This window comes from Neopelma chrysocephalum, unplaced genomic scaffold, assembly GCF_003984885.1.
Source record: "Neopelma chrysocephalum unplaced genomic scaffold, ASM398488v2 Primary Assembly neopelma1_44, whole genome shotgun sequence".
Classification (NCBI taxonomy): Eukaryota; Metazoa; Chordata; class Aves; order Passeriformes; family Pipridae; genus Neopelma; species Neopelma chrysocephalum.
The window spans coordinates 6,896,998-6,923,149 of NW_020897703.1; the positions used below are offsets into that span (position 1 = coordinate 6,896,998).

A 26,152-nucleotide genomic window follows, 5' to 3' on the forward strand; every position below is an offset into this window, starting at 1 on the left:
CCTATGTCAGCCTTTGCAGTGCAGATATCAGATCCTAGATTACTGGAGTCACCTTCTGAACATAGTCTTTTCTGAACATGATCTCTGCTATAATGAATTTTAGAAAGATTCATAGTAAACCATTGTCAGACCACTTGACAACACATCTAGTCCCAGCTATAAAACTGTAGGTGACCTTTAGCAGTTTCCCCAGTTAAACTATCCAGTCTGTACACTCAGTGTGTCACAGTTTATCAGTGCAGATGCAGTATCACTTCTTTACTTGAGTTAGACAAGTGAAATGTTAAGTGAAATATTAATGAAAGTCTGCAGTTGGCAGACTTTCAAGAAACTTGGGACTATACAGTTTTGAGGAAATTTCAACCTGTAGCAAACTCAGACTTGCAGAATTTCTGCTCTTTGTCCCAAGGCCTCCAAAAACATTCTGTTAGCCAGGTTACAGGATCACTCATCCTTTGACTGGTAAATTTAATTTGTTTTCAACTATTGGCCTCCCAGAGAAGATGAAATTTTATTTACACATTTTAAAAGGCTTTGGGTAGATAAGGGCAAAGCTATTATGGTGAAAGTCAACATGAAGGTTAATGCTATTCATCTGTCATAAAACTGTTAAATACCAGTCCATCAGTTAAAAGAAATGTTTAACAAGATTCTGTGATATAAAAAACATGTTGGAAGTGCTTACTCAGTTAAGTTAAAAGGCCATGTCCAATTAAAAATAAATAAATAAAATCAAGTCCTTCAAAAAATAATTGATCTTTCTTTACTCCTCCACCAGAACCACTTTCCTCTTTTATCTATTGAAATTCAAGGGAGTTCTTTTTTGGTTGTTTTTTATTCTTCTAACCACAAGCTAGTATGTCCAGGACAAAGAGAAGACTCATTAAAGCCACTGTAATGCAAATGACATGAATGTTGCTCCAAATATACTGTGCTACTAGAAGAATTAAATAAACACTGAGGTAGTGCAAACTCAGAAAGTCCTGTAGGATTATTCTCAAAGCTTTTTTCTTGTATGCATGCAAAATTCTGTACTTTTTGTGAGCTTTAGTAACAGTTGGATTCAGTGATCTCAAGAGTCTTCTTTAACCTGAAGGATATTCTGTGATTCTGTGTTTATAGAAGCTTTCTAAATTTGTCAAAAGTTGAAGAGGAAAGAAATAAGCTTTAGGAAGCTTTGTCAAAAGATTTAAAAGTGTATGGTAAAGTGCTCAGCTATTGAATAAAAAGTCACACAGAAGATAAGTATTAAAAACTGCCTTTCAACCAGATTATTAGGAAAAACAAATTTCACAGACTTAGTCTCAATGATGAATTGCATGTTCAAAGAATAGTAGTTTACATTATGTTATATATTTCCATAATTTTTTATCTTTCCTTTGTTCAGTGAAACTTCTTTTGTTGAGTTAGGAAGAGCCTCAGTATTGTGATCTTTAGGTTTATTAAGAAAAACCTCTAGCTTGAAGATTCTAAAGGTCAGCTGGTCTTTCATATACATACCAACAGCGGAGAATAACAGTACTGCACACTTTTACAATGGCTACTGTTCATGGCAAAATGTCTCCTTAAAAACATGTTAGTACATGAAAAAATGTGGGTTTTTATTTGTGCAGATGATGTGTCAATTCCTTCTGGTTAGGAGAAGAGCCTGAAAATATGATGGCTTCTAAATGATCTAGAAAATAAAACATTTAAAGAATTCTTCTGTAATTCTAATAGTCTCAGGAATGTTAAGAACGTTGCATTTTGGCAATGCTCTCAATGTTTAGAGACAGCTGTATTTACTGCGCTGGAAGAGCAAAAGCACTCGTAAAACCAGCAAAAAACCCCAGCACCCAACTGTAAGCAAGGGTACAAAACAAAGCCAGGTTTTGTCCACTGGTTTAAACCACCAAAAGAGCTCTTTAAAATCAGTGATCCAAATTCACCTTTCCTCTCCTGATAGAAGCATACAGCAGCTCTTCATTTCAGCATCATTCCTCAGCGTTTGCCCTGGTACAAGAATGTCTCCTCTAGCCTCCTGGGGGGGGAAGGGGGGCTGCAAAACTCAGGGCACCTCCAACCTCTATTTCTGTGCTTTGCTGCACAGAAGCTGAGTTTGTCCCCTCCTAATTTGAAAGGACCTGCAGAAGGACATGGGAAGGCCACTGTAAGTCAGACCTGTGAGGTTCCTGCAGCTTCAGAAAACCCACCCCACAGTGGTGTGACACAACACACCAAGGCTGCAGCTGCCTCCCCCAGTGGCAGATCACACCCTGGTACCAAATTGGTGCATGTGTGTCTCTGGGAAAAAAATGGCCTTGTTACTCCCAAGGCACACTTCTTCCTTTCCTGTATTTCTGAATTTCCTCACTGAGTACAAGCAAAGGTGGTCCCTTTCATTGCTGTTAATAACAAAAAAGGGTGATTTACTCTCACCAGAAGTACCAAGAAGTGCATTGAACTTCTGGAGTCTTCACAGTATGTTGCAAATGTTGCACATGTTATGTTGCACACTTGTGGCAAACTTGTATCTGAGAAAAGCTACTTGTTTTTATCTATTTTCCCCCACTTTAAAGGTACAAATTAAGGTTAACTCTAGTTATTTTTAACAATAGTTAAAGTTGATAAAGAGGTCTTCTTTTATGCTGTGCAAGTACTCCCTTTAAAGTATAGCTCAACAGAATGTGAGATACTGGAACATTAAACTGCACATGCTCCATGTTTGTTTGTTTGTTTTTTTAATCCATTTTTCTTCCTCCCTTCCCAACATGTAAAAAATATTTAGAAATAAAGCAGAAAACACACTTCAATGCTCACTTAAAACAATTTCTTCCTATGCTTTTCATGAATTTCATCACCATTTTACACCTAATCTTTGATAAATGACCACACAAGATGATGATCTCTTCTTTGACCAGATGATGCAAAGCTGTCTGGTCTATCAGGCTGAGTCAAACATTATCCATCCACTTTATCATTCTTAAGTGTAATACTTTCTGCTAATACAGCTGGTTCTTTCTTGTTCAGTGCCACAGAAGTAGTAGGAATTTCACCAGCAGCACTGTCCTGTTCACTTGTTTTACTGGATACAGAAGGAGGTGGCTGAGATGGTGTCACAAGAAAAAGTGGAGTTCGTTTCAGCTTCACTACACGGTTGTTTACAGGCTTCTTAGTCCCTGCAACCTTGAATGTCATTTGGCTTGGTGTCCCATTGCCAGCACTCTGCCTTCCACAGGGCGCCTGGGAATTGCTGGGCACCAATGAGCGTGTTGTGGATGTGGTTTCAGAAGCTTCTCCGTGCAGTGTCAACCTTTCACTGTTGGGTCGTTTAAGAGTTGCTGCAGAACGTGAAGTCCTGCAAGCAGCTACCTTTAGTGAAGCTGAATTCTTGACTTTGATGTGGGTACTTGTTGAGGGACCTGAGAACCTGATTGGCTTGGGACCCACTTTAGATGGCAAACAGTCTTCCTGTTCAGTATAGTCGATTAGTCGTCTGTAATATAAGGAACTTTATTAAATAAATGAACTACATATTTAAGTTATTCTTTTTATAAAATTATTACAAAACAGACAATATGTAACAGCCATCCACAAATAGGAAGTTATTTTAACTTTTGCTTGTTACAATATCATTTATGGTTCCCAACAGTTCATCCTACAATCAGGCTTGCCTTTCTATGAACACAACAACCAGTCTCTTCTACCTCTGTAAGATGACATTAAAAACTGTAGCAGTGAAGTGGCTGTAGGGTGGCTCAGGTAACTGTGTAACAGCACCTGCAAAAGGCTGCTTTAAGTTAATGTGTTGAGAATGGAGGTGTAGTCAAAAGTATCACCATTAAACTGTAGAGAAGAAATTCTAGAAATTCCCTCTAAAAAGAAGGCATCTCACATACTTGAAAATCAGATAACCTTTTAAAGTTTGCTGATAAATTTCTGTTTTAGCAGTCCATTTAACTAACACTGCTCTCTACTTTTTGAAATTACTCCTTGCCAGGCTGCTGAGACCTCTAAAATAAAGGTAATTTGTTTCTAGCAAGTTCAGTTCTTCAATCAAGCTCTCTGATTATAAGACATTTTATAAAAATGTAAATAGAAAAACAGAGAAAACTCAACATGCGTAGCTATTTAAGGAACCTGAAATTACAGAGGCAAAAAAAAGGATTGCACTGTATTTGTGCTTAATTTAAAGCCATCTGTGTAAATCAGCATACCTTTTATAAACTGGTGGCATATGATGCAAACTGCCTTTCAGAGGGCGTTCTTCAAGAGTCCAACATTCAATCAGCTCCTGGGGCACTCTCCAGTAGCTGACACCTGCATTTATAAGCAACATTGTATTGATGAGCTGAGAAACACAGCCAACATCACGTGTGTAGACATCTGACCAAGGGAATACGTGTGTTTTATGCAGCAGAAATTCAGCTTTGAAGCTGCTGCCATGAACATTGTTTACAGCCAGCACGCTCCTTCATTCATGTCAGCTCATGTCCCCTCCTTGGAAAATCCCTTCAGACTTCTGCCCCCCACCCCCCAAACAGCCACTACTATGGAATATTTTACATTACAAGTCAAAGTTTATGAAGAGTTTTTATGATAGTTAATTAGCAAATATTTTTCTTATTTTTCTGTTAAAAAGTAGTACTACTGGAATAAAAAATTAATACTCTACCTCTCCCTTCCCAGGCATCGAAAGCATCCATCATCTTTTTCAGTTCAGCAACTGAGTAATAGCTCCAGATGTACTGGACATTATTTCCAGCTTCTCTAGAAATATTGTTTTAAAGGTAATGGTTATGTGATAAATTTAACTAAGTCCTTAAAAATGTAACACTGGTGAAATATATCGTTCTTTTTACCAAATCCTAACTGTAAGGACTTAGCAGTAAATGTTTATGAAGTAGAAAGGAAAATGTTACTTGAATTTCGTTTTCATTTGAATGAGAGGTTCTTATCTTCCTGTGAATACCTGTTGCTAAAAATGGATATTTCATGAAAGAACAGATGTTCATAAAATAATAATTACAGAATTAATGGTGTAAAATCTATTCTTCTAGATCTCAATCATTTATTAAAAGGGAAAATACAGTAGGAGGACAGATACCTGATATACTATGTTTCCAAAATACTCTTGGAATAAATATTAATATTCCCAGCCTAAATTTAGGAAAATATGCATCTTAATTATAATGATTATGAAACATCAAAAGCTCTCTCTTAATCAAAAGATACACAGTGAAGTGCACTTCTGACACTGTACTGTAGGACTAAGAGAAAGACAATTTGCTTCCAGTCATAAGTACAGGTCTACCAATAACTTCAAAATACTGCCATAAAAATACATTAATGGTATAGTAGAGATGAACATGTTCTTTATAGAATTAAAACCATCCTTAGTTCTTGGTGTTCAGCTGTCTTAGAAGACTGCAAAATACAATTGCATGGATCATAACTAACATTGCAAATATTTCTGGAAGTTTTTCTGGATGGGGATTCATTCACTGTATTTAGTGTAAATATTAGAAAGTAATTTTAAATTGTTGAGACATTTTAAAAATAACAAACACAATGAAAACTTACAGTAACTACATGCCAACCACCTTGTGTGGACTCTCGAATTCTTGTACTCCGTGCTTAGTTTTTATTTTGTTTGATTGTTTAATGTTACCATTTGTATTAGCCAGCTGGTTTTGGAGCTGGAAAGAATCTGATTCCTTCCACGGATTTATAATACAATAATGCTGTGTTCTGGTACATATGATAATATTAGGCATAATTATAATATGTGAGTATTTATTCTCATTTCATAGTGCTTTCATGTGTTTGACAGTCACCTTACCTTTTGTACATGCTTTTACTATGAATTTTCGTTCCTAGCGCCTTATTAATGGCATCAGTCCCATCAGCTCTTGTGGCATACACACCAATAATTGTACTTTCACAGCTTGCTCCAGATGAGTTGAGATAGTGCAGGACCCACACTGTAGGCTTGGTGCAAACTAAATCATAAGAATCACAGAAATCTAACAAAGCCTAGAAGAAACATAAAACAAAAATACAGAATACTAATAAAAATATAATATCTTTATATTATGAATAAACTTTCACATTTAAATTTTCTTAAGTGGACTAGTGAGCTCTTTTAAGTAAATCAAGGATGTAGTTTTTCTAGAATGCTGGCTACAGTATTTCTTATCTGATGTTAACAGAGATTGTTGTGAAGCTAAGAGATGTTTATAGAAAGGCAACAGAAATACTTAAAGGCATGGCAGCTCCTTAATATGAAGAGAAACTGAAAGGCCTGGAAATGTTTTATGCTTTTCAAAAGGAAATGAGTAAGGAAGAATGTGAAATACATGGAACAATAGCTTATTAAGAGAATGTTGATAACTGTCAGGACTAACACAGACAGACTTGGTAATATAAATTAATTTCCAATCCATTAATTAGAATTAGCTTTTAAGTTTTACTCTAAAATAGACAAACCCTAGGATTTTAAATAGTATAGTAATTTTCCTTTTCTCCTTCCTTGTTCTAAGAAAATGTCAAAGTACATTTTGTCCCTTTAGTTTTAGGATGCATTTATGAAACTAAAAAAAAAAAACCTCTTGAAGGGATCAAATCTAACCTCAAGTAAAATTTGAAACCAAATAGGGAACTAAACAATGTCATTCCCACTATGCAAGTTTTACAGCAGACTTGCATGTAAAACAAGAGTCAAATTTAAACTGTTCCTGTATTGCAATGATGGGAAAAGCTGATGTCCTTAACTACTCTGACTGCATTATCAAATCCAGGATTTCTTAAGCTAAAATTCTGAATTTACTCATGATTCAGTGTGGTGATTAAGAAGCACTAACTTGCACATACTACAGTTTTAGTATCTGTTGCTAATGAATGATGCAGATTAGAGAGTACAACTTAAAAAATATAAGAACTGTTAAGACCTTTTTAAGCTCTATATTTGACCTTGAAGAATATGTCTCCATTTCATTGGCCAAATGGTCAGACAGGCTGTATGGATAAGGGATTCCAAAATAATCTGCTTCTTCCTGCAGTGCAATTCGAATTTGTTCATCTCCAGGAATCCGAACTTCTCCATGAAGATAATCCAGAAGATACTTAAACAGGCTTCCATCTCGATCAATTAGACATGCTCCTGAAAAGATAAATAAAATTATTTAGAATACTGCATCCAGCAAGTGAAGACAAACTTGTCACTTTCTACCAAACCATCAAGTAAAGCCTCTTGTATAAAACTTCTGTGCTAGTTTTACTTAGGAGGAGTAAGTATACTGTCTCTGTCCTTTTAAAATTATATTTTGTTTCCCTGGAATATTTGTTATTTGAAGATAAAATTCTTAGTGCAGAAAACATTTCTTTGGAATTTCAGTGAGATCACTAATCTGCATAGAACAATGTTAACATACCACCTCATCTCTACTGCACGCTGCTTAAGACGTTAAAATCTAATTCTAGACACATTTCTAATTCTAACTGCAGGTACATCTGTACTCACTATTCCAGGGATCTTTTCAATTTTCGACCTAGACCATTTAAAAGACTTAAAAGTAGCATCAGCTCCAGTACACATCTAGTCAAACCTTCCTTGAATATTGGTCAAGTTTTACTGTATTTTTTCTCTCCTTTGCCTGCCGGGCTCAAGGACCCTACGGAAACTGTGGCTGTGAAGGATGGTGGGTAACTCTTGCCCATACAAATGTCAAACATTTCAGATATTTTGAGTAGTCCGAAGTGTACAACAAGGAACTACTATTCTTCAGCCATCGTATCTTTAAACCAGACATACTTTGGCAGGATTTCCAAGTCACAAACAAGTGTGAAATTTGACCCATGAATAGTTTTATTCAAACTTTCATATCAAGCCATGGTGGTGAAAAATGCAATCCTTACTGGGTAATGAAGTGTTCTGAAACAAAGATTAGACCCAAATCTCCTTCTGTAATGAACAGAGATAATGAGATGCCTCTGGAGAATATAGGGGTTCACAAACAGGATCCAAGTTAAATGCCAAATACTCTGCCAACTTCAATTTAATCTATTTTCATATTCATACTGAAGAAGTACATTCTGAAGCCACAGTTTTGACTAGGATAAGGATGTATTTGCCACAGAGCTCCCTGGTCAGAATGACGTATTTACATCTTCAATATATTTACCTGATTCATCCACTTTTAGAGGAAAGCGTCCACTAAACATAGAAGCCAGCATTGAGTCCTTAAAGCGGCACAAAGACTCACGCCTGGCTGTGTATAAACATCCTCGCACATTAAGTCGTAGAACACTCTGGACATCTTCAACCTTGCCCTCTGCCATTGCATTTGCCAATGATGATGTTCATTACAAGCTATTCAAGCCTGAAACAGATACAAACAGAAGTAAATCTAATGCCAGTTACAGACTGAACATATCACATATGAGACCTAAGCATTAGGTCAGCTCTTACACCTTACACGATACCACTTTGAAAACAGTTCTGGAGATGTATTAGTGTAACTAGCGAAATATTCCACACCTTTACTATAAAAAGTGATGGCATTTTACTTTGCTAGGAAACCCAAAGGTTACTCTTTTGAGACAAATGGGCAAGCAGATTTACGTGGTCAGAATGTGTGAGCAGAGCACTGGAAGGACATCCTGGGAAATCTCGTTTCGAGTATAGTTCACAGCACTACAAATGCAATAATTTTTTACTAATAACAACGCGGCTTCTTTAAAATCCGATCTCTAATTAGAGCTGTTTTCACCAGCTGGGCCGCTCGCTCCCTCTCTCCCTTTCGTGGGGCGCTGCTCCGCCGTAAAGGGACGCGCCCGCCGTCCCTGCGGGCTCGGGCCGGGCCGGGCCGGGCGGTTCAGCCCCGCCTGGGCAGGGGTCCCGCCGCCATCCCGCGTTACCTGCGCCGCCGCCTCCCGCGCCAGGGCCGCCTCACGGGCCTCGGCTCCGCAAAATGGCGCCGGGGAGGGCCGGGCTGGGGCCGAGCGGGGAGCGCAGGGGGGCAGCCCGTGTGCCCCTGCGGCGCCATCGCCGGCACCATCTCCGGGCGCACCGCTGGCCGCCCGAGGGTCCTTGCCCGCGGGTACGGCGGGTTCTCCGAGTGCAGGGAGCCCTGGGGCTCGGCTGCCGCTGCCTCCCCGGCGCTGCCCGGAGGAACTCCCTGCGGTACGGCTGTGGCACCTGCGCCCTCCGAGGTGAGGCTGACCTGCGTACAGTCGGCTACTCTGAAAGGCCCAAACCCTTCCGAGAACGTGTTTTTTTGGTTGTTTTTTGGTTTGGTTTGGTTTTTTTACAAGTACGTGTTTACTCAGAGTGGGTTTGATTCAATTGCTGGTTTTATAATCTCAATAATCATAGAATCATAGAATGGCCTGGGTTGGAGGGGACTTTGAAGATCATCTAGTTCCAACCTCTCTACCGTGGGCAGGGACACCTTCCACTAGACCAGGTTGCTCAAAGCCCTGTCCAGGCTGGCCTTGGACACCTCCTGGGATGATGGGGCATCCAAAGCCTCTCTGGGCAACCTGTTCCAGCACCTCACTGCCCTCACAGTAAAGAATTTTTTTCCTAATATCTCATCTAAACCTACTCTCTTTCAGCTTGAACCCATTACCCATTTTCCTGTCACTACATGATCTTGTACACAGTCTTGCCCCATCTTTTCTGTAAGTCCCCTTCAGGTACTGGAAGGCTGCAATTAGGTCACCTTGAAGCCTTCTCCTTTTCAGGCTGAACAATCCCAGTTCTCTCAACCTTTCCTCATAGGAGAGGTGCTCCATCCCCCCAGTCAACTTGGTGGTCCTCCTCTGGACTCACTCCAGCAGATCCATGTCCTTCTTGTGCTGGGGACCCCAGACCTGGATGCAGCACTCCAGGTGGGATCTCACCAGAGGAGAGTAGAGGGGCAGAATCCTCTCCCTTGCCCTGCTGGCCACGCTGCTTTAGATGCCACCCAGGACACGGCTGGCTTTCTGGGCTGCCAGAGCACATTGCTAAGTCATGTCCAGCCTCTCATCCACCAGCACACCTAGGTCCTTCTTGGCAGGGCTGCTCTCGATCTGAGAGCAACTTGAGCTGTCTCCTACCCCCCATGCTCCCATTTTACTTCACAGTGTGATGGAGTCCCTCTGGCCAGCCCAGACCAGGGCAGTGGCTTTGGACCAAACTGGAGCCCAGTTTCTTCTGCAGCTGCACATCCCAAGTTGCAGCACCAAGACAGGTGATTTCACCAGGGTGATGTGCTGCTGGTATGTGCTCCCAGTCTGAAGATGGAAAGGTCTGCTTTTATTAAAGCAGGGGGGAAAGGCAGGAAATGGTAGCCTCAGGTCAATTGGTGTTTTCTGCCCTGCTTTGGCATGACTCCCTGAACAGACCAGCTCACTCGCCTGTGTGGCAGCAGCAGTCTGTTCAGTTCTACCTATTATATATAAATGCAGCCGTCAGAACTTTTAATTTGCTTTCTTGTTGCTTACATGTAAAATATGTTTTTTCTCTGGTTTGTTTTTTGGTTGGTTTTGGGTTTTTTGGGTTTTGTTTTGTTTTGTTTTCTGCTTCAGATTTATATGCATTTTTCAGAGGGAACTACTTATGCACTAAAATAGCACAGATAAATGCTATTTCATTGCCATGTCTCAAGTGAAAGGACAAGAGAAAATGGCCTTAAGTTGAGGCAGAGGAGGTTCAGATTAGATATTAGAAAAACAAAATTTCACTGAAAGAGTGGTTAGGCATTGGAATAAGTAGCCCGGGTAGGTGGTGCAGTCACCACCTTTGGAAGTGTTCAAGAGGTGTCTGGATGTGGCACTTGGGGATAAGGTTTAGCGGTGATTATGGTGGTGTTATATTGATGGTAGGTGATCTTGAAAGTTTCTTCTAACCCTGATGTTTCTGTGATTTTATGATTCTGTAATGTAGACAAGGTGCCTCACTCTCATACAGTCGTTTCACAAAGGCTTTCAAAGAGTGTCCCGTTGAGTTGATTATATCTGAGATAGAGTTGCGTGGTCATCAAAATGTGCTCATAAACAATGGAAAGGTAAAGAAAATAGGTTCTTGTTATGCTTTTGTGTCAACCTTATTATGCAAATTTCCATACATGAAAAATAGTTCATGTATCATGCATCATAAGATGCAGCTGTATTTAAAAAAAAAGTTTACAACTTTATGTCTAGTTCCCACTTAATTCTCCTTTACTTGCTTACAAAGTTTCTTTTTGCCATAACATACAGTAAGAACTTATCACTGTGCATACAACTGCCAAATAATTAGTAGTTGTGTGCAACAGTTAACAGGGCCAAACTTTGGTTTTCTGCAGACTTTCTGGAAGATATGAGCTGATTATATGCTTAGAATATATAATATAAAATATAAAATACTTTTATATATTATATATAATATTTCTTAGATAATAAGATATAACTGAATCCCAAATATTAACAAGATATTTTAGTTGCTACCTGAAGTCCAGTAAAAATTCAATTACTTAACTGTACACTGCACATATAAGAAATGTGCCTTTACTGTATTTAAATAGTTTACTCAGTTATATCTGCAATTCCTATTGATTTTTGTCTTATATCATCCTAGTTTTTAAGGCATAATTTCCTTTTGGAGATATTTAAGGTATTTAGAACTTCAGCCATGGGTTCACTTGCTAAAAGATCAAATCAAAGGGTTTGTAACACAGAGAAATCAAAGGGTTTGTAACACAGAGCAGCTATAGTTCCAACTCTGTTGCTTGCTGTATTCTGGTCTGTTGCTTTTACATTTTGATTTTTGAGAATACCTAAATATTCATAGGCTACTCTGTTTTCAGTTAATATGTGAGTCCACAAACTTGTAATTCAGACTTCCCTTCAGTCAAGTGAAGAACATTAAAGGAAAGAGCCATATAAACCATATTGCATCTGGTCCTCGTAGGGAGAGAATAAATTCTCTTTGAAATTGTGTAACTCTGAGTGATCACTTCTACTTAAAACTCACTTCTTTTTATCTTAACGCCAGTTTGCATTAGAATGGCAGTTAAAGCTACACTAAACACCTCACATGTTTAATTTTTCTTAGCAACTAAACATGCTACTGTTGCAGCAAAGAGATAAAATGGCATGCCAAGCACCATGCCTCTCATATGCTCCTTGAACAGTCCTTGGGCAAGAATGTACCCAGAAGCCAGGTCTTTGATGCTTAATATCTAATTAATTAAATAAGCGCACAATTTACAACATGCTACTGAATGCAATACAGACTGATAATTCATGGGTGTTGAACTTACTATAAAACAAGTGAAAACAAGTATAATAGATTATTTTTTTAGAGTAATGGTATCTAGTTTAACTGTGTCTTTAGTAAGGATAATAATGTGTGTTTTGCCTTTTTCAATGGGAATAGTTCATACATACCAGTTGCTACTTAAACATGGCCATTTTTATCAAATGTTGCAATGTAGTTTAAGTGTAACTTCCAGTCTTTCTCACTCTGAAACATTCACTTAATGAAGCTGGAGCTTTTTATGCTTCCTTCCGCCTTGAAGCTGGCTTGGTTTTGCCTCAAAAGTCTGAAAAAATGTTCCTTCATGTATTTCTGCGTTGTGAGACCAGAACAGTGTACACGGTTTCACTCAATACATATATATACACACATACACTCAATGCAATAGGTTTTGGACCTCAGATTTAACCATGTGAATTATCATGACTATTCAAGCTTAGTACAGCATGTACTTGGCATTGAAGCCTGAAGCAAAACCAACCTGCACAAGCAAACTGCCTTTTGAGCTGTTTTGGGAAATGAACACGGGACGGTTTTGTTTTGGTTTTCACTAGTTTCCCAAAGAAGCCAGGCTTACACACTCATTCTCTGTATATTTGTGTTTCAATTTACTAATTGCAATCAAATTTGACAGAGGGCAAGAGGCATTAAGAAATGGATTTTTCATTAAGCTTGTGCAAAAAGGGTGTGATTAGAGAAAGATAAGTTCTTAATTGTATAATTTCAGGAAAAGGTACAGGATGAGCTCAGGTCTTGTTGGACATCAGAGGATCCACAGAGGGAGAAGTCGTTCTACATAATCTACCCACCAGAATTGCTTTAGTCATAGCTCACACTTTACTACACCCTACAGGATTAATTCCTCAATGAAGATTCTTCTCAGACATGAATATGCAGGTATCTAGTAAGGTACAAATTCAATTCCCACATGATTAGGGCTTTTACAACAGGTTTGTGTGTCTTTCCCTCACTCCTTTTCATTTCTATTCAGTTTAAAGACCATTCATAGCATCCCTGATGGATGACTGAAACACAGAATTCTGCTCTTAATACACATTTAAGATATATAGGCTGTGAAACTTGGCAGTGGTTTAAGGTCTTCCCAACTTTGAGCAGCTGGCAATTAACTGGAGATTTTTACATGTGAAGGGGCATAGTGTAGAAGTTCCTCAGTGGATGAAGGAAACTATGACCATGAGTGGAAATGCAATGCTTCACATTTTGTTTTAAATTTATTGCCCGCAGTAGCAACATAAACACTAAATGGAAGCAAATTGGCAATTGCCCCTTCAGGACTTGAGACCATTGTGGAACTGGAGGATATGCAAACTCGTTATTGGATCTGGAAGAAAACCCTGCCTTCTGGAAAGGATAAGGAGGTAAGTTGTATTTGATTGGTTTTCTATTTTTAAAGTTATGTAAGGTTATTTGCTCTTTTATTTGGCCAGAGTTTTAACAGTGGCTACAGTCACTTCCAAGTTTCCTTGTAAGGGAAAATGTACCAAAGATATATAATGTGTGCTGGATCAAATCTGTATTTTAAGGGTTTTGCCTAGAAGCATAGGGTTTTGCAGCTACAGGGCCACATTGAGAAACTGTGCCATATATCATAAACAAAAAAAAGGTAGAAAAGAGAGACTCTCCAGATGCTCTTTGCAGCAGATTATGAAGGTAATAAGTTCATAAAGATCCATTTTCACATAATGCTACTGATACTTCATGTGCAATTCCTTTGACTTACTTTATAGCATATTGTAATGTTAGCACATGGAAAGGTAGGGTTTTCATGATGATTACTCGACTACAGAACCTGATGCTGTTTTTTATTTCAACCTTCTGCATTTCTGTAAATCTTCAAATGAACCACTAACTCCTTTTACTCCAAATTTACTGATTTCTGGATCAAATGTAGGAATTAATGTCCACGTGAATGATAGGACTGGGCACACATAGCCAGTGAAAGAGAATGTATGTGAAGAGAGTGTTCAAGAGCAAGGGCTTTTGGGCTCAGAAGAGATATCGGGGGAAAAGCATTTATTGGACTAAAGTACTTCCTTGCAATTCACAGTTCTAGTATTACCTGAACCAAATTAAAAGTGAGCTTGCTCAAATTCTGTTGTCAGACTCTTGCCCTTGCAAGTTGGTAAGTATGCAGGTAGCATGCATTGATAGAATCTATTGGGTTTTAAATTAGTCTTCTGTCTTCGTAACTGTCTTGATGCCTATCTATTCAGTTTGTCATTCCATCTATTAATCAATAGTAATAGATTACTATTATTAGCTCAAATTACTAGCTCAAAATCAGCTAGAAGAAATTTAACTTTCCATTGAGAAGGAATTACATGGATTTCTCCTTTTAACCTAAATGAAGTCTTTGAACTGAAAGCCAAACATATCTAACTCTTGCTAAAAATCTCTGACAGCCAGGTGGAATACCTGTAGTTCCCTGCTTCCTTCCTCACAGTGTACTGAGACTGATGCTAAGTGTTTATACAATTAATATTTTTTTTAATTTTAGCTTTATTAATGGTTAATATTTAAAATGGTTTTGCAAAGACACATTGTTGTGAAGTTACAGACGCCCCACTCCTTTTTAAATCACCCAGAGATGTCATGAAAGAACTGGAACCGTTGATTAAAGGTTGACTTCTGCATCTCCCTCTTTTGGAATGTTGTGGACCATTGGTTGGAGCACGGTTCAAATAACGTCAATATCACAGGTTTGATCTCCATGGGGGCCATTCATTAAGAGCTGGACTTGATGATCCCCGTGGGTCCCTTCCAACTCAAAATATTCTGTGAATCTCTAAGTACAAGAACATGTGAACTATTTTAACACAGGTAATTCTGCATGTATGTAGCAAAACAACTACAATGCCTTTCCTGTTTTATCAACCAAACATCAAAAAAGATGGATGTTGGCCGTGGCGTAAACCAGGCTGTCGACATGGGAGGGGTTTATATCCAGCCGTTCCTGCCTGGCTGTGCATCTTCCCTTTGAGTCACGCAGCACACCACGAGTGCTGGCGGCTCCCTGGGCGCGTTGTCCCGCACGCCCCGTCAGGCCCCAGCCTGGACCCGCAGCGCCCGCCCCGCGCGCCCTCGCACGTGCCGGGCCCAACGGCCCCGCCTCTCGCGGCCGCCGGCGCGCGGGCAGCCGTTTGGCCGCGAGGGGGCCGTGAGGGGGCGCTGTGAGGGCGCTGAGGGGGCTGTGAGGGCGGCTGGAGCTTCATCGGAGCGCTGGGCTGGGACACCGCCCCCTGTCCTACGTCTGCTTGCCGGGCGTTTTTTCTCTCTCTCTCTGCTTAAATTTACAACATTTATAATCCGGTTTATTTAATTGTGTCAATTTAAAATTTGTCCTGACAAAGCACAAGCTGGTCTGGTCGTATTGTGAAGTGATAGAACCTTAGGCGTTTTATCTTTTAAATGCAAACTTAGATAGTTAACTTGAGGGAATGCACAAGCTAAAAAAAAGTGGGATCATTTTAGGTTAAAATATTTCACCTCTGTGTTAATGTTACAATGTGTTGATTTATTCATTAATCTGTTTTAATTATTTGAACAAAGGTAAAGACTGAAGCATTTTTTTCAATTTCAGACCTTATATCCTTGTAAGAGATAATGAAACCTAATGAGAAAGATTTATTTATTCCCCTTGACAATGTACAGGTTCATTTTGATGATGGATAAAGAAGCAACTGCTAAATCACCATCTGCCATGTTCACCTCGAATGCTGTTAAAGGGCGTAGGAAAAAGAGGGATGGAACATTACAAGCTGCAAAATGGAATGCTTCTTTAGCTTCTAAAATCAAAACTAAATTGATGAGTAAGTACTGTTAAAATAAAACTGAAGCCATCTACTGTACTTAGAATGTATGGCTTTAAAAGGAATAGTAGTTGTATTTAACATGATTTGCTGAAATGCTGCCTGTTAAAAATACTAACTTATGTTGAGAATTTTAGGAGAGTCTGAAAGTTAAAATGTGATTGTAAGTTGTTTATTTATATAGTTCTCAGAGTATTTTGGGTCCATGGTGTGCTAGTGTTTTTGTAAAGGGCATAATCAAGTGCATTTACAACGCTCATGTCCACAGCCATGCTTGGGGCATCTAAAAACCGAGGAATCAAAATGACTGAAATCAATAAACTTTTAATATATAGTTGCCATAGTAAAACACCTAGTATTCCCATCTGCAAAAATGGGATTTATATAAAAATATTCATTGAATAATTTTATATAACTTACTGAATCCAAGAAAACTGGAAATATTAATCTGCTGATCTAGTCACTTGTCATTTAATCAGCGGGAAACTTTGTTTTCCCAGTTAGTCAACATTATATTCAAACATAGGTCTGCCGTGGTAAATGGTTGGGGTTTGTTTCTGGCTCAGACAAAAATACCGCTATGGAACATCTCAGAAACCTTTCTGCAAAAGATTGGGACATTATAAATGTAGTGAAACACTGTTATTTGAGAGCTCTGTTTTGAGTAGCATGTTCAGTGAATGTTGACTTCTGCTTCTCTTTCTATGAGCAGTGCAGGAAGATTTTTTTGTTGTTTCTATATATATTTGTATATTTTTGTTCTTTTTGTATATATATTTTAACTTACTGTGGCTTTATGTAAAAATACTAATTTTCAGTGAAAAATAAACCACATAGATGAGTAATGCTAGTGCCCTTTAGAAGTCTCCACACTGCAGTAATACAAATAATTCATAATTCAGTAAGATTAATAGTAATTTCAAAGCCTAATGTTTGGAATAACAAGCTTCCACTGTTGTTGTCTGTTTCCCAAGGCAAAGAAATAAGGCCTTGCAAATTTTGGATAACAGATCACGGAACTGATAACATAAGACAATGAAGAGCTGTAGTAGAAGCAGTTTTCAAACTAGCCTCCCTCCTTTTTGTGCTCTTTTAGAGTATTGTCAGACTTTGCTTTGAGTTCAGGTTAACTATGTGCCTACTGTGAATGTGAGGGAAAAGCTCCCGACATTTTGGTAATATGCAGTGCCATTGGAAAAAAAAGTTAAGTTCTTAAACATTCTGTAACAGACATGTGTAGGTAGGTTTTCATTAGGACAGTGGAAAGTATATTTTGAATTTAAAGCTTTTTGTGTTGTCAAAACTCACATTCATTATCAGAATGTTTCAATAATTTGTAAAATGTGTAATTTTTTTAGAAATTTTTAAACATTTTCATGCCCATGAAACTATCAATTTTTAAATACTTTCTCCTTAAAATAACTTTCTTTTTAAAAATCCAGCTGAGCAGAACCTGTGCATGAAATCAGACTGACAGCCACAGAAACAGTTTTGCCCTGGAAAGTGTCGGGGTTTGCTGTTGTTGCATCAAAACCTGCAGATAAAAATTTGTTGCATAGTGATAGTTCACACAGAGAGGGCCTGGAATTGAAGCTGGTGAAAATAACACCATTTTTGTCTCCTTTAGATAACTCATCTATGTTGAAAGTATCTTTACAACAAAATAACAGAGCATTAGCCGTGGCTTTAAGTGTCGAGAAAGAAAATTCTCGCAGGCTAAAGAATGAGAGGATTTGTCTTCAGAAGGAAGTAGAAAAACTGCAGCTTCATAATATCTTGCTTCGTCAAAAACTAAACGGTTTGGTATGCTGCAAATAATATAATTTAAACTCAGATGAGATAAACCAACCTTTTATCTTTTTTGGAAACTTAATGTTACTTCTTAAAATGGTGATTTAAAATATATGTCTCACATTTCTGAAGATGTATAATCTGAAGCGTAGTATTTAAGTTTGATTTTTCTTTCATAGGTTTTATTGTTCTTACTGTTTTGTCTAGCAGTGTGTGTGTTTATCCATAGCCAATTTAGTGTCAGCTTCACCTTTATATTTGTAGGTATTAAGGTGGTATTAAAATCAATTTGTGCTAATTAAGTCTAGAAAAAATTATAGCATAGATTCACCTTTACATTTTGTCTCTTCTTAAGACAGAAGCCACTTAAAAATATATTTTTTAAATTACTTTTTCTTTTGCATTCAGAATAAAACTCTTATTGGAATAGAAGCATTTTTGAATGATCACCTTTTAACTGCAATAGAAATAAGCAGTCCTTCTGAGGTAAGATGATTTTTGAACTATTACCATATTAAACTCATTTCGCATGATAAGATTTTCAAAGCATCACATTGAGTGCAATGTTGAAATATATATGTGTTGTAAAACATTTATCCCAGTTCTTTAAAACTTGGGATGAAACACTGGTCTAGTGAAATAAATTAAATTTTGCTGCACTGAAAATTTAGGATTTAATCTGGTTTACAAAGTATCTAAAAGTTAAATATCAGTTAGCTCAAACTTAGTACTTCAGTATATGGTGAGCAAGCTCCCTGCCTTCCTTGCTTAGTGCTGCAATAGATATCCTACATGTGGAAATTTAAACAGAAAACATAGTCCATGTTAGTCCTTGTGTCATGGAAAAATTACAATTAATTTTAAAAAAAGGAAAATACTGTGTTTTCTGTTCTAAACTGTTGTTTGGTGTTGCTCTGTGCTTCTATATGTGTAATGCAGTTTGCACTGAAAACATCTGTACGTTGCTTTGGGATGCGAGTAGATTTTGAATTTTGATGAACTTTGTTACAAAATATTTCCCTTTCAAATTATTGCCTGTGTTTGAATATCATGTGCCTTCCATCAGTGCTTCTATTTTTTTCCCCATTCATTTTTGGTTTTTTTCCCCTTTGAGTATTTCCAATACTTAAAACATAAGAGAACATTCAACTATTTGTACTTCCCCACTGTTCTTCTTTTGAAAGAATCTGCAGAGTTCCTTTCCTCTGTCAGCTGATCCAAGTAGCCCAACTGATGACCAGTTCAAGAGTGCACGTCAGTCAGCGAGGTAGGGGGTTATATTATTGGTTAAGTGTCTGTGGATTTTCTTTTTAAAGATTATCTGTATACTGTCCTAGGTATTTTTGAGGTAATGAGAAACAATTTCCTGTCTAATTCAGACATTACCTATTTACAACTTGGAATTTAGGGAGAGAATGGTAGACAAAACCTGTGTTTGAATAATTCACTGCTTGCTTCATGTGATCTCACTAGCACAAAGCAGGATTCTTTATCATCAAAAATACATTCGCCCCAAGATAGAACCAGGTTTCATACTCGAGTTCTCGTTTTTTCCTTTTATACATTATTAAGGAAACATTTTAACAATAGAATGTTATGTTAGAAAATGTAATAAAAATCTTCACAGTAAAATTTCCTCTTTTCAGATCTGTAGAATTGCCACTGAGACTTCCTTTAATTGGAACAGCTAATGCAAAACAGCAAGGTAGCCCTTCTCTGGGTGAAATACCGAATTCCTACAAGTGTACCACTAATTTGTCAGAGGAAGTGCATTCAGATCAACTCAAGTTTGCATCATCATTGCCTTCTGGTACAAATAATCAAAAGTTAATTGAAACAGATCCAGTGGAAACAGCTGTTGACAAGAATAAATTTTTTAAAGGTATGATGTATTTCTGTACAGGTGATTTATTTTTCAGGCTCTCTGAGAATTAGTATTTAATAATTTACTACTTGATGTGCAATACAGAAGGTATAGTAAGATTCCTGAACTGTAATAAACTAATGAAAAATAGAATGCTCACCCATAAATATAGGTGTCCTGACAATCACTTGTGGAATAGTGTTCATTGAAATGACACAACTGAAATGTAACAAAATCGATGTGAACAGAATAAAACCTTTGTAAGATAACCAAATAATAACTGAAGTAGTTATAGAAAAGTATATTTCCATTTATGTCCAATTTCAAAAGTGCAACTTTGGTAAAATACAAGATTAGCTCTAGTTAACTAAATTTTTGAGGACCAATCACAGAATGTGTGTATTCAGTTAAAAAAAAATAAAATTTTTATTTTTTCCTACTTGTGGTTCAACCCTCAGTAATTTTATAGAGAGTAATTTTTATGGAGCTACACTCTATTCTTTCTTTCACTAAGCTGCTGAATTTTTTCTTTTTGCAGAAAATCAACTATGTACAGAATTAAGTTGCAATAGTGCCCTTGTGACTCATGTCAAAAATACACAATCCTTAGGACAGTCTGAGGAGCTTACAAAACAGTATCATGGTAGTTCATTGCCATCCTGTGGAAATGTGACGGAAAGAAAGAAACATGCAGTACTCCATAAGTCAAAAACTAAACTTAATATAAAGGATTTTGATAAAAAATGTGGGTCATTGAATCTACCTCATCATGGTATCAACAGCGGCAGCAACACCAGTGATACAAATTTGCAGGAAGGTTCAAGTGACTTGTCTCACATGATTCCCTCACCTCTTAAATATAGCAGTGAAAGTAAGACAGATTTTAAGAAGCTGCTTTTTACTGACAAGATGAAGCCTGAAGAAACACTTTATGATGCTGATATGGAGTTGACTGCCAGTGATGCAGGTGAACTACTCACAGTTACAGCAAAAAACAATTATAAATTGCACCGAAATAAAATTAGTAATGCCAATTCTGACAAAATATTAGCGAACTTCAGAAAAGTAAAATATTCTAAGAAGGATAAAGAAAAAATCAAAAGCAAGACTGAAGTTGATTCAAATTTATGTACAGAAGAAAGGCACACTGAGGCTGACAGTAGTGAAACCTCAAAAACTACTGACTCAGAAATTCAACTATTCCAAAGTCAGACAGAACAGCTACCTACAGGAGATTCTGCAGAGAAACAGAGTAAAACAAGTCAAGCTAAAGATAGGAGGAGGATATACCGGGTTAACATAGTAAGTCCAAGAAAACAGGAGACAAATGAAGAAACTTTCTCAGAAATGTCTGGAGACATGGAAAGCAAAATTCAAAAAGCAAACTCAAACTCACCTCTTAACAAGATCCCATCGGAAGTTTATTGTACTGAAAATTTGCCATTCCAAGATAATGCTTCTAAGGTGTTTCCTTTACAGGGTGACTTTCTAAATACAGATGAGAAAGATAGCAGACCAACAAGAAATAGGAAAACTTTTCAAAACCCTTCCAAAGCAAACACAGCAAAATCCTGTGGAGAGGAAAATGGCCAGGATGAAGAATATATTTCAAAAAAATCTCAAACAGAGATACACCAAAGTGACAGCAAGACAAAACAAAACCATAAAAATATTGTAAAGAGAAAAGACAACAAAAAAAGTAGTTACAGACAAAGTAGAGAAACTGAAAATGACAGCGTTCATAAAATTAGTCAGAAAGTAGACCCTAAGAGCAGCCATTTTTCACCAGGCAGATTAAAACGTACATTGGCAAAGGCTGGCCGGAAAACATACATAATACCAAAGGGAAACCTTACGCTGTTCTCAGCTTGTAAAAATCAAGAATTAAAAAATAAGGATTCATTGCCTGCAGAGGCTGGAAATAAAGTAACAGAAACTCAGCAAACGCAAGTAGCTTTAGTTACTCAGGATAGTGTAGCTCTGAATGCACCACAAGCTAAAGAACAACTTGATGATGATGCTAACGTGTTAAAGAAAGCAGATTTCTCAGCAGTGGCAACTAAACCCCTCCCCATTAGTAATTCTTCTGGTAATCAGGTAAAGCAGAAACAGAGATTTAGTTCTGATAATACTGAGACCAGGCGAGAAAAAAGTTATTTCAGGCCTATTGATCTGGGCAGGCAGAATATTTTGGATGATCAGGAAGTCCCTCATGAAATAGGTTCCTTTATGAGTAAATTAAAGCCTATTATTCAAGTTGAATGTTCTAAGAATATTTCATTAAATGTAGATAGCTTTTCCCAGGAAGGTCTTTCCAATGTGCAGCTCCCGGCTCTTGATAACCAAAATGCTTCTATCAACTTCTCCATACTGAAAAACACTGAGATCCATGGGGAAAATGATCATAATGAAGTACTGAATGCTGAAAAAGCAGAGCAAAATCTGGACCGTATTTCTAAAGAGAGTTACAAAAATGCTCTGACACCTTGTCATGGTAAGTGTATGGGCTAGGAAAAAAAATGGTCTTTTTTTGAATTAGATGGTGCCTGAAATAGTCTTTACATGTCTTCTCTTAATACTGTTCTAATAATTGCTTGATTAGAGTGGATAAAACAACATTGGAAAAGGTAAGAATGAAAATCACTAAAATTATGCATATTCCATATAATCTCTCAGTCTCAATATCTTTTTTTAATTGTGGTAACTAATATCCTTGTTACTTTCCAGTAAGTCCCAAGATGATAGTAGGGTGGATGTAAATAGTCTATATTCTTGAGAAGCAATTTTGTTTGGAGCATGTATTCAATTTTCAAGGAATGTCATGGAATTCAGAAAGCTGGGGATTGAAAAGATCTAGTAGCTTGAGACTTTCTACAAGGGAAATAAGAGGGAACTAACTATTCCCTTTATAAATGGAGAACATAGCTGGACTTCTTAATTCATTTGTGTTTCTTTAGAAACAGTGCAATCCAACAGGAATTCTCATATCTAACAAAAGTATGTTGAGTAGGTTTTTTCTATAATCTGTCCACGAGCAAACTTCGATATGACAACCTCTTTTTTAAAATATGATAAATTAAGAAAATAATCAAACAGTATTCTGGAAGATGGGTGTAGATTCTTCCATCAGAAGTGAAATTACTGTAAAGGAGCTAAAGGAATATATGACTAACACATCTATGCAAGAGTTTATATATACTTTCAAATGTAGCTTTGCAGTTTTGTAGCATTAGGGGTCTATTTTGTAAACATACTTGTTCTCAACAAGTTCCTGTTTACTTCATTGTATCTGAGAAAATCCCAACACCCAGAAAGTATCCTAGCTCAGATTAAGAGTTTGGATTCTGAACTATCAAGCAAATATTACCTCATTTGAATGCTGCCTCATTTGAATGCTAAGACACAATGGCCAAAAAAATCTCCAATTTTACGTGAACTCAGAGTAGGAATACTGACAATTGTGTGAGGTATCAGTCTTTGTAATTTGTAGTTGTATCTTCTCAATTCCTTCTTTGGAAAGTGGATCCCATAAATTTTTTACCTTTAATGAAAAATTAGTAAACCGTATCAGTATCAAAGACTGCTGACATAAAAAGCAAGCTAATTAGTTGATCTTCATCCATTTAAGCATAATTCAAAACCTAGTTAATTTTTCATCCTACATCCAAATCCCTATCTTGAATTGAAAGATTGCTATGTTCATTTTGTGCACATATGCCCAAAAAGCAGCCATAAAGCTGGCAAATTCTGTACTGGAGAACTCTTGTACAATTTGACTCTTCAGATTATGCATGTATACCCTCCCCCTGCATTCAAGGCCATGAGCTGTGTGCAGTTTTACTTTTGTAAGTGCAGTAACTTAGGGAGTCTTAAGCAGCCAGCTGCAAACTGCAGTGCTCATGTGGCTTCCTGAAATGTCCCATGACCCGTGGCAGACCTCAAACAGCTCGAAATTTATTGAAAGGTGCTGTAGTGGCATTTTCTTTGGTTGTTTGTACCAGTTTGTGTTGAGTGTCTTTAGTAGGAGCAGTAACCAAAGTACCTGAATTAGGAAATACCTATGAAGAATAATTATTAATTGAAAGTTTACTTAATGATTCAGAAAATATTTAAAATGAGTTATATAAGCTACTGTATTTACAGGGAGAAAGGCTTTCCAAGATCTGACAAATATTGGTATACAATCTCACGCTTTGGTACCTAAATCCCCCGAAACTTTAGAAGAAAACTCAGCAGCACCATCTAGACGAGGAAGACCCACTGTTTGCTACAAAGAACCCAGTCTACACAGGTAGGTGGGGGCAAATAGATTGGGGCTTTTGTTTGCCTTTTGAGTGTGTAACTGTCCCCAGTAAAGATAGTTCAACTGTTTATTTGGGGATTTAATAACCTATCACAGATCTCTTTTGCAAAGATACTTCAGTGTTGGTATAAAACTTCTCCTGTGTGGCAGGATTTCCAAGTGCCAAAGTAAGACAACAACAGTATTCAAATCTGAAAATATAGTCTGTATTAATAATGAACAATAGTGAATCTTAATGTTTATCATTATATAAACCCCTTTAGATGTGGGTAATTGTAAATGTTATACATAAAGGTAAACTTATACCATAATAATGTCCTTGTGATATTGTCAAGTGGAAAGAAAATTTATGTACTAATATTGTATAATTCAGTAGTTTTCCTCTAAGTAACTGTATCTAATATAAGAAATCATTTAAGATATATAAATTTGATAATTTGTTATATTAGTTAGCTATATTAATTTTATACTTCATTTGCCTCTCATTGTTCATAGCAAATTTAGTGGCATGGGATTTTTGAGATTGTTAAAAGGCAAGACGTAATAAATATTAAAATTTAAAAGAGGATTTTAAAGCCAAACTTCCATTAAGAAAACTAATATATTTGCACTTACATGAATAGATCTAGATCTAAATCTAAACGGACCTTTAAGTTGATTACTTCTAAAAATATTCTGAGAGTTTTTGCCTCAAACTTGGTTGTGTTTTTTTTTTTGGTTTGGTTTGGATTTTTTGAAAGTATAATATTTATTTTAGGAACAGTTATGCTGTGTTGTGTGTATATTAGTAGGAAGTGTATTCATGAGGTAAAGATAGTACCAAGGCTTCCCTGTAACAGTGTTGAAAGTGAAAGGGTTATGGTGATTTACTTCATTACAAAGGTGTAAAAAGAGTATGTCTGTCTTTTCTGGCAATACTGTGACAGGAGAAAAAACCAAATCTGCAAACTGAAAAAAAATTAGAACACTGTTCTAATACACCCTAAAATATTTTTTACTTAAGTAAGTAAGCAAACAATTTGAAGTAATGAGACTATGGACAAGGAGGAGCTAAAACTAATGTAGGAAGTGTCTTCACTTTACCACTGGCAATTCAGAAGTGTTTATACCAGATAACTTGTAAAATAAATGGAAGGGATTAGGGTTACACTGTTACTTTACTAATTGATTTAGATGCTAAAATGCTAATTATATATAATATTATATATTGACACATTGACACTCTTTTACTCCAGAATGATAAGGCTCTGTATTTCTGAGAGAGACAGTAACTAATAACAGAAAAAATGTTGATGTCACTCAAGATTTTAGATGATTTAGATTTTATTTGCAAGTATACTGTCCTGAATGGGTGCTGTTAAGCTTTTTGTTTAAATAAGTTTTGAATTTTTTCTTATAGGAATATCACATTAATATGACAGAGGTCACGTAAAAAGACTACTATTTTTAGAATTATTTTGGAAAGCAGTAGTTATCTATTCCTTGCTATTTCAGACATAATTATTTCCCATAAATTTAATTTCTTCAGTGTATCAAGCTTTCATTAAGAGTATTTACCACTTGAGTTGTTATTTTAATTTGAATTGTTATTATAATTACATTATTATAGTTACATAGGTGCTTGATGATATTCATACACAATGTCTTTTTTTTCTTCTCTTTACAGCAAATTAAGGCGTGGGGATCAGTTTACAGATACGCAATTTCTGTGGTCCCCAGTCCGTAAAGTAAAAAATAAAACAAGTTTTAAAAGTAAATCAAAATTTATTTGAAGAAGACAAAAGAATTGCCTTTATGAACAATACTTCTAAAATGGGTACAATTGTTTATGTGTGTATATGTATGTTTAGCAATATAGAGTGCTTATTGTTCTTTGATTAGTAAAGATCTTCCAAAGTGAAATTTTCTGGAAAAGAGCCTCTGTATAAGGGGCACAGAATACTTCACTGAGGAAGGCATATACATGTTAGGTTCCACTCATGTTTTGCATTTCTTGTCAGTAATTTATAATTTCTTCAAAGTGTTTGCAGCACTTCTTAAATTGTAAGAAAAGTGTATGTTTTACGTAAATTAAAAATAAACTAGCTTTGGGAATTTTA

At 36.9% G+C, this 26,152-nt stretch overlaps 2 protein-coding genes across 7 annotated transcripts; one reads left to right on the forward strand and one right to left on the reverse strand.

The window, feature by feature from the left end:
- Window positions 1-1,103: 1,103 nt before the first annotated feature.
- SGO2 (shugoshin 2) lies at window positions 1,104-26,152 on the forward strand. Its single transcript, XM_027678210.1, has 9 exons — window positions 1,104-1,112; window positions 15,938-16,095; window positions 17,723-17,898; window positions 18,295-18,372; window positions 19,071-19,153; window positions 19,533-19,768; window positions 20,289-22,244; window positions 23,894-24,041; window positions 25,720-26,152. Exons 2-9 carry the CDS (start codon window positions 15,948-15,950, stop codon window positions 25,823-25,825), a joined length of 2,931 nt encoding a protein of 976 aa, XP_027534011.1. The 5' UTR covers window positions 1,104-1,112; window positions 15,938-15,947; the 3' UTR covers window positions 25,826-26,152.
- On the reverse strand, window positions 1,108-14,331 carry KCTD18 (potassium channel tetramerization domain containing 18). 6 transcript variants are annotated; one of them, XM_027678218.1, is made up of 7 exons: window positions 12,397-14,331; window positions 8,163-8,360; window positions 6,930-7,141; window positions 5,822-6,015; window positions 4,655-4,749; window positions 4,197-4,299; window positions 1,108-3,475 (listed from the first exon to the last, which is right to left on the reverse strand). In XM_027678218.1, exons 2-7 carry the CDS (start codon window positions 8,317-8,319, stop codon window positions 2,941-2,943), a joined length of 1,296 nt encoding a protein of 431 aa, XP_027534019.1. In that variant the 5' UTR covers window positions 8,320-8,360; window positions 12,397-14,331; the 3' UTR covers window positions 1,108-2,940. The 6 variants fall into 6 exon arrangements, with proteins under 6 accessions (XP_027534019.1, XP_027534022.1, XP_027534021.1 ...); XM_027678221.1 differs by lacking the exon at window positions 12,397-14,331 and adding an exon at window positions 9,705-9,725; XM_027678220.1 differs by lacking the exon at window positions 12,397-14,331 and adding an exon at window positions 9,179-9,198.